Source organism: Sorghum bicolor, chromosome 5 (assembly GCF_000003195.3).
Source record: "Sorghum bicolor cultivar BTx623 chromosome 5, Sorghum_bicolor_NCBIv3, whole genome shotgun sequence".
Taxonomy (NCBI): Eukaryota; Viridiplantae; Streptophyta; class Magnoliopsida; order Poales; family Poaceae; genus Sorghum; species Sorghum bicolor.
In genome coordinates this window covers 41,732,986-41,741,605 of record NC_012874.2, presented here as the reverse complement: position 1 = coordinate 41,741,605, position 8,620 = coordinate 41,732,986, and the positions used below count along the sequence as shown (strand labels likewise).

The 8,620-nt window shown below is 43.6% G+C and overlaps 1 protein-coding gene across 1 annotated transcript; it reads left to right on the top strand.

Moving 5' to 3' along the window:
* On the top strand, positions 1,644–2,165 carry LOC110435934 (uncharacterized mitochondrial protein AtMg00820-like). Its single transcript, XM_021462043.1, has one exon. It carries the CDS (start codon positions 1,644–1,646, stop codon positions 2,163–2,165), a length of 522 nt encoding a protein of 173 aa, XP_021317718.1.

The window sequence follows — 8,620 nt, the reverse complement described above, 5'->3', positions numbered from 1 at the left end:
CTGGTATGGTCACCGCTACACCATCGTGTTCGTTTCCTTCGTCCATTATCGTAGGTAACGGTGCCACCATTCCTGTAATTGGCACTGGCTACTCCGTCCTTCCTAGACCCTTTCGCCTCGACAATGTCCTTCTTGCTCCTGATATTATCAGAAATCTGCTTTCAGTTCGAAAATTCACTACTGACAATTCTGTTTCTGTCGAATTTGACCCTCTTGGTGTTTCTGTGAAGTATCTACGTACCCAGAACACCCTCCTCAGATGTAACAGCACGGGGCCTCTCTACACCCTTTAGCTACCTTCATCCACCACCGGCTCATGTGCCCTTGTCGCCACTCCTTCACCGACTACTTGGCACAGGCGCCTTGGTCACCCCAGCAAGGCCACTCTTCAGTCCCTCGCGCAGTCCTCCTCCATTGTCTGCAGCAAGCCTGAAGATGACTCCCTCTGCCACGCCTGTCAGCTTGGGCGTCATATTCGTCTCCCTTTTTCTACTTCGCTATCTAGAGCATCTAAGAATTTTGATCTAATCCATTGTGACCTGTGGACATCTCCTATTGTTAGTGTCTCTGGTTTCAAATATTATTTAGTCATTCTTGATGATTGCTCTCTTTTCCTTTGGACTTTTCCCCTCCGCGCTAAGTCTGATACATTTCCCACAATTTCTAATTTCTTCGCTCATGTGTCTACCCAATTTGGATGCACCATTAAAACAGTCCAATGTGACAACGGCTGCGAGTTTGACAACTCTGCCTCTCGTACTTTCTTCCTTGCTCATGGCACCACCCTCCGCATGTCGTGCCCCTATACTTCCCAGCAAAATGGGAAAGCCGAGCGCTTGATCCGCACCGTCAATAATGTCACACGCACCCTCCTCTTCCAAGCTTCCATGCCCCCCTCTTACTGGGCCGATGCTCTAGCCACTGCCACCTATCTCATCAATCGCCTTCCTACCAAAACTCTAAACATGAGCACCCCTTTTTTCCCCCTCCATGGCACCCTTCCCTCCTATCATGATCTTCATGCTTTCGGGTGCACATGCTACCCCAACCTTTCTGCCACCAGCCCTCACAAACTTGCCCCCCCGCTCCACCCTCTGTGCATTCCTTGGTTACTCACCAGATCACAAGGGCTATCAGTGTCTCGACCTCAACACCAACTGTGTCATCATTTCCCGCCATGTTGTCTTCGACGAAATAATGTTTCCTTTCTCCCTCCACCGGTCATCCCCTCCTTCGTAGGACCTTGTTTTTCTAACTGACGATGACACTATTCCAGTGTGTCCTCTTCCTGCAGGTACACCAGGCGCTGCTGCCCCCTACCAGCCGGTGCCTCTGGCACGCGCAGGCATGCCGGCGTCAAAGGCACCGGTGCTGGCAGCACCCTCCACTCCGGCGCCACCTGCTGTGTGCAGGGGGTCCCTGACGTCCTATGTCCATGAGCAGGTGTCCCCTGCACAGGCATCCCCGCATCCCCTGCACCGGTCTTCCCAGCTCCACCCGTCGTCCACGTCTACAGCAGGCGTGCTCCCCTCCCAGTTATTGCGCCTCAGAAGCCTCCTATAATTCATGTCTACAGCAGGCGCGCTTTTGCTCCTACGCCGCCACTGGAGCGCCCGGTAGGAGCCCCTCCTCGACACTCCAGCATGGTCCCCTCTCCACCTCACTATGTCAAGAGCGACCCTCCGGTCCCTGCTGGTGCTGTTTCCATTCCGCCGGTCGCCAACTCCCACGGCATGGCGACCCGTGGAAAAACAGGCTACCGGCAGCCTCGCCTCGCCTTGCATATCGAGGCCTTGTCTCCACTACCGCGGTACTGTCATGATGCTCTTGCTGATCCTCATTGGCGCCAGGCCATGGAAGATGAATATGCAGCTCTTCAGGACAACCACACTTTGGACCTCGTCCCCCGCCCTGCCAAGGCTAACGTTGTTACTGGAAAATGGATTTTCAAGCACAACTTCCATGCAGATGGCTCATTGGAGAGATACAAGGCTTGTTGGGTACTTCAGGGATTCACTCAACGCCCCGGAGTTGACTACGATGAAACCTTCAGCCCGGTTGTTAAGCCGGCCACTGTTCGCACAGTCATCACGGTGGCACACTCTAAGGATTGGCTGATTCATCAACTTGATGTGAAGAACGCTTTCCTCCATGGGACGCTCTAAGGATTGGCTGATTCAACGCCCCGGGTTTTAGGATTCTATTCTTCTTTCACAGCGTCAGTACACTCTGGACATACTTGCTCGCCATGGCATGAGTGACTGCAAGCCTTGCTCCACTCTAGTTGACACTTGTGCAATGGTACCAGCTGATGCCGGCACATCTGTTGCTGATCCCACTGCTTATCGCAGCCTTGTGGGTGCCCTCCATTACCTCACCTTCACTCGGCCTGACATTGCTTATGTCGTACAACAAGTATGCCTTCATATGCATGATCCGTGAGAGACTCACCTTGTCACTGCCAAGCGGATCCTTCGCTATCTTCAGGACACCCTCAGCCATAGTCTGGTCATTCCCCGAACAGCCCCAACACAGCTCCTTGTGTACACGGATGCTGATTGGGCCGGTTGGCCAGACACCCGCCGCTCCACCTCCGGCTACGCCGTCTTCCTCGGGGGCAGCCTGGTGTCCTAGTCATCCAAGCGGCAGCCCACTGTGTCCCAATCCAGTGCCGAGGCTGAATACCGAGCTGTTGCTAATGGCGTCGCTGAAGCCACCTGGCTGCGGCAACTGCTCCAGGAACTTCACCATCCCTTGGACTCTGCATGCCTCATCTACTGCGACAATGTCAGCGCCTGCTACCTCTCCACCAACCCCGTTCAACATCAGCGCACCAAGCATGTGGAAATTGATCTCCACTTCGTCCGTGAACGTGTCGCCATGGGTGCAGTCCGTGTACTTCATGTGCCCACCACGTCGCAGTTCGCAGATGTCTTCACCAAGGGGCTCCGTTCCTCTATCTTCATGGATTTCGCTCCAGTCTAAACGTCCGCTCCACCGACGATCAGACTGCGAGGGGTGTTAGAATTAATTGTTTTCTACTTTAATTACCTAGTTACTTGTGTAATCTCCTAGCTTTAATCCCCTAGCTAGTTGTACAGAGTTAATGCCCAGCTGGCCCCTTGGGACTTGGCTGGCCCCTTAGATGTGCAGAGTTAATGCCCAGCTGGCCCCTTGGGACTTGGCTGGCCCCTTGGGACTCGGCTGGCCCTTTGGGCCACCCTCCTCCTCTCTATTCATATGTAAACTCACATGTAATCTCGTTCTTAAGCAATACATCAGTGACCTTATCTGGTGAAAGTACGACTATTATGTGTTACATGACAAACTACAATCAAATTATGATGTCCCAATTTTGCTATTTGAAGGGGGCAAAAAAGAGGTGCTAACTTATCCATCTCTGTCTCTTCTATATTAAGACCTTTACCACCTGTCTATGTTTATTATAAGTTATTTGGTTCTGGGGCCCTTTTCTATCGTGAGTGGAATGGGCAAATCCATCCAACAGCTAATTCAATTACATCTGGTATTGCTTACTGAAATTTGATGGCAAAAAAATATTGTTGTTGTGCTTACTCAGAAAACCAATTTGAGGGTAAAAAATGTTGTTGCTATGCTTACTGAAATTACATATTTACCATGCCAGTGCAGTTAAAGATGTGAAGATGGGATATAGCAGTGTGTGTCAATGCGAATAAAAATATGAATAACATAGACTTGCACTGTGGTAAACTAGAAACCTGAATAACATAGATTTGTATGTTTATTCCTAAAAAACATCAGCCATGCCATATTTTGTGCTTGTAGTGATGCTAGAGTTGTCATGTTCAAATTTCAGTTCTGGTATTTGTGATGGTCGTGCACTAGCTGATATGCTATATAGTAGTATTATTTTTGTGGATAGATTTGTTTCATTAACTGTTATATGTTGACTAGAGGGCTTGGTTCCGTACAATAGATATGCATGAACCTAGAGCTAACTCTAATCTTTATATCTTTGACTAATTTGGCTACACAGTTTGCATGTTTCAGAATGGTTAATCGTGTGGTCTGGAGGATGTCTCAGTGAAGTGAAAAGCCTCAGTAATATTTAGGGGTAGCTACAACTCTTTTTGTTAGCTTGATGAATATTCAAGATGTTGAAAGGGCAATGTTTTTTGTCATTTTGGACTTGTGACGTAGATGTAGCGTAATGTATATTGCTATCTAGATGTATGAGTTTGACAATATAATTTTTTGCAACCAGGGATTTTGTCAAGATTGTGTAATTGTTGAATGAGTGGTTATATCAAAATCAATAAAATAAGTATGAAAAGAACATACATGGCATGAAGAAAGTTATGACTTAAAAATCAAATGTTATAAAGCTTTGTGACTTAAAAACCAATGTCCCAGATTTATGACACTAAACAGATGTCATATGATTATATGACACTGGAATCAGACGTCATATACTTATGACGTCATGCAAAACAAATGTCATATAATAATTTTGTGACTGTGGCTTTTTGACATTTGGATTTTTGTCATCTAAATGTCAAAAAAATAAATAAATGACGTAAATTCTATACATTGTGACCTATTAGAACGTCAAAAAGCCCCACCATTCTTGTAGTGACATCCAACATTAGCAGATCAGAAAATCAGTTATATCCCGAGTTCCATTATTCAAAAGGATACATTCTGTAGACCGTTGGAAAGATAAAGAAATTATCTACAACTTTCATTTAGATCACATTAACAGATTCCATCATTAAATTAATCAAAAACTGGGTACAACCGATACTGTTCCAGAATTCCAGACTGCGGAGAAACCTCCAATTTGAACAGTTATATCTCGCAGACCATAAGAGATATTAATGTCGTTCTTACGGCATTGGAAAGATATGAAAGTCTACTTGTTCCCGGAGAAATTTGATGAACTTTGCATGGAAAGGATTTTGGAGATGTACCAGATTTATAGCAGACTGCTCTAGAAATCAGCAAGGGACAGAAACAGAATTTTCACCAAACCCCACTATTTAGTTCATTAATCCTTGTGCCTTAGGCCTATAAACTAAATGAAATTGTGGAGAAAAACCCACAAGACCATTACACTCATTACAAATATCCAAATCAAGCATAAGCATAATGACAACCCAAATCAAGCATCAAAAGTTCACACTCAAAGCATTGACTCAACTTGCGGTACTATCGTTCTCTTCCTATTAAGGGTAAAGATCCTAAAACTCCTATTTCAAAGACGCCAGAAGGTAGTAAGAAAAAGTTCTAAAAGCATATCAAGCAAGGAGTGGGGATGAGAACAAGTCTTTAAAATAAGCAACAAGATGAAGATGAATAGCAATGAAAAGGATATAGTATACAGGAAAATATCAAGGTTTACAGAACAAGCATTCTATAGCAATTTCAAAACCTTAAGACGGCCAATTTCTATCTAGACTTGCGTCCGACAGTCAACAAAGCTTTGATAATAATTTGTTATACCCTTATTTTAAGAACAAAATAGGATGCATAAAAGACTCATATGTGACCAAGGAACAGTCGCACACATAAGTAGACAAATCTCAAATGTACCATTGCAGTGTTTATTACATAGCAGAATAATAATTACTACATAATCTTATACAATAATGACAGTAAGAATAAATAACGCTCTTGACGGAGGCACCAACACTGTTGACTGGTTGACTCCAAGCCTTGTACTCATAACGATAGTCCTCATTCCAATCATCATCATTTGCATAACCTGGGGTGTTGGGAAATTACAAGAGTGAGCACATATCGTACTCAACAAGTATAACTAGGGGTTCATGAGGCTCAAAAGGCTGACACTGGTTTGACTGCATTTAGCTTTTATATGTAGATAGCATGTTCATATTTAGATAGCAAATGTCAAGGTAGCATAATTAAATCCCATAACCACATGATCAATGTATACAAGAATTTAAGAATAACACATACAAACAACATAATAAACCATCATTTATCATCATTAATCATGTTCATCAGTGTCCATCTATTTATCAGTTTTCCGGGCTGCCCGTATCCGTGGGCACGACTAGTATTCTAGATTTAACACTCTGCAAAGGTTGTACATCTTTACCCATGAGTCGTGATTTATCCTTTCGCCCGAGGTAGCTAATCTCTTACCCCCCTTCCAAGGGAGGTCGACAGGGTTCACTATGAAGCCTTTCAAAAGTTCATCTAACAAGTTAGGGCCGCAAGGATTCCCAGGCGCGCAGATATAGAGCCCCCCTTCCAAATGGCACAATGACTCGCAACCTATACACATACGGACTAAGACCACACTATATCCAAAACGGCAAGCCCCTCTAGCGCCCTTTCGGGTAACCTCTAACAAGCTAGATAAGGTCTTCATACTGAGCTAAAGCCAGAGCCATATAGCCCTCATGATTTGTACGAGTTGTCCCAGCTTTTCCCAAGGGATAAGTCCTTATGGAGGGTCAAGATCAATCTAGCCAAAGCTAGAGTTCTCTCCACCCTTTATATTCTAGTTGCTAGAAAGCTTATTTTATTATTTATTTTATATCTAAATATTCATATTACAAGATCATGGATTATAATCAAGCACTAGCAAGAACTACCCAAATGCATATCCAAATAGGTAACAAGGAATTCAGGATAACAATCATCTATGATTTTGCTAAGGTCATCAAGGTGGACACATACATATGATATATTGTATTAATTGTGTATAGGTAACAAGGATAGTCCCAAGTTATACTTGCCTTGATCAAAACTCTCCTAAGCCTGCTACTGGTCGTCAAAAGCTTGGTCTTGCTCACCAACGTTCGGCTCACCGTCTACTCTCAAACATCAATCAAGAACACGCAATCCAATATAGACAATCATACACACAGCAATCAAGCTCTAATTAGAACATTACACCAATAGTGGTAAATCAAAGATAAAAGTTTATGATAATATTCTACGCAGCACTACGATCACACAAACGTAAAGTTCACGAAAATCAGAAATCAAACGTAGAAGATATGAATTTTCTAAGATTTCATATAGATAAATAATTAATTAAATAGTACCATGAAAATAAAAAGTTTCAAACTGGAGAAACAGTGGTACTAACACGTAGATCTCAAAAAGACGATTCTAACGCAATTTGAATGGAACAAATCGGATTTGAAAATGAGCATTTATAAGCATTTTAAATCCAGTGGCAAACATGTAAATAGTAGAAAACGTATTTTGTTTTTAAACCGACGAAAATACGTGTTCAAGGTTGAGAAAACGTATTCAGCGGAATACGCTAGGAACTGCGGGTTTCATTACCAGAATCCGCAAGAACTCTAGCAAATCTGGCAGCGAAACGTTATTTTCTAATGTGGAGCGTTCACTCAAGATCAGACGGCTCAGGATTCATTGGGGCTGAGCACCGGCCGGCCGGCGGCTTACACGGCGGCGCCATGGGCATGCGGCCGAGCTCCTCGTCGGAGTTAGCATCTGGAGCGATTCAGGCCGTTCTAAGCCAAACCGAAAGCATATGAGGGAGAAGGAGGAGGCGAGCTCACCTGTGCCCTTAGTTCGAGCTGGGGACGCGCGAATTCGCAGCGGCAGCGGTTCACTTTTCAATTCGGTGAGATCCAAAGTTCGCGAACCTAGAGATAGGACCTTTCAGCATTTTTTAATATGCTATTCATCCCCCTCTAGCCATATTAGGACCTTCCGGCATGGTGCTTAGATGTCATTTCTCTGCATTACACCCTATTGGCCAGGTTGCATGGTAGATCGTTGAAGTGATAGTTTCTTTGAGTCTTTTGTATTCCATCCCCTATTTGTAGGATAGGTAGAACCACAGTTGCGTAGAAAGTCCAGCTCTGTCTTGGCTTTTTATAGCAATGTTCCTTATACATAAATAAAGAGTCTTTTGTGCTATATATGATAGTGTATCATTAGGATATATGAATGACTTGATAAATTAGAACTACATAGGATTTTCTATCTCTTGAACTAATCAGACGTCTACCTAATATTAAGCTGAGTTGTCTATATCTAATCTCTATATTCTCTGGGCTTCTATATTTTGTATCGTATATCTATCATGGTTTACCCTCTTGCCATGTATGTGGTTATGCAACCCAATCACTCATAAGTAGTCATGTTTTGCAAGTTGATCTCATTGTTTAAGTCCTTAGTTCTTCCCTTGACCTAAATATAAATAACGATACTTTACTTTTACACTTTTATCCTTTCCTTTTATTCTTGCCCTTATAGATTTCTCAGAGTCCCCTTAGATTCAAAGGATTCCACCCTATTAACCTCAGCCATTTTCCTAAAACCGTAGCTTTAGAGCCACCACCTTCAGCTAAGCCTATTCTTTTTTATTGCTATGAGCTACCCACATGCTGAATTCAAATGGTCCAAAACCAAACGTTTTCAGGCAAGGAAGATGAAAATCCTCATACTCACCTTAACGAGTTTGGACAGACATGTACATGTCTTTGTATCAAGGGCATGTATGATGAAACCCTAAGATGGAAGCTTTTTCCTTTCACATTGGAAGGAAAAGCTAAGATCTTGTATAGTAGAACCGCACCGAGTAAGGAAGGAAATTGGGGAGCTCTTTGTTCTAGCTTTTGCCTAG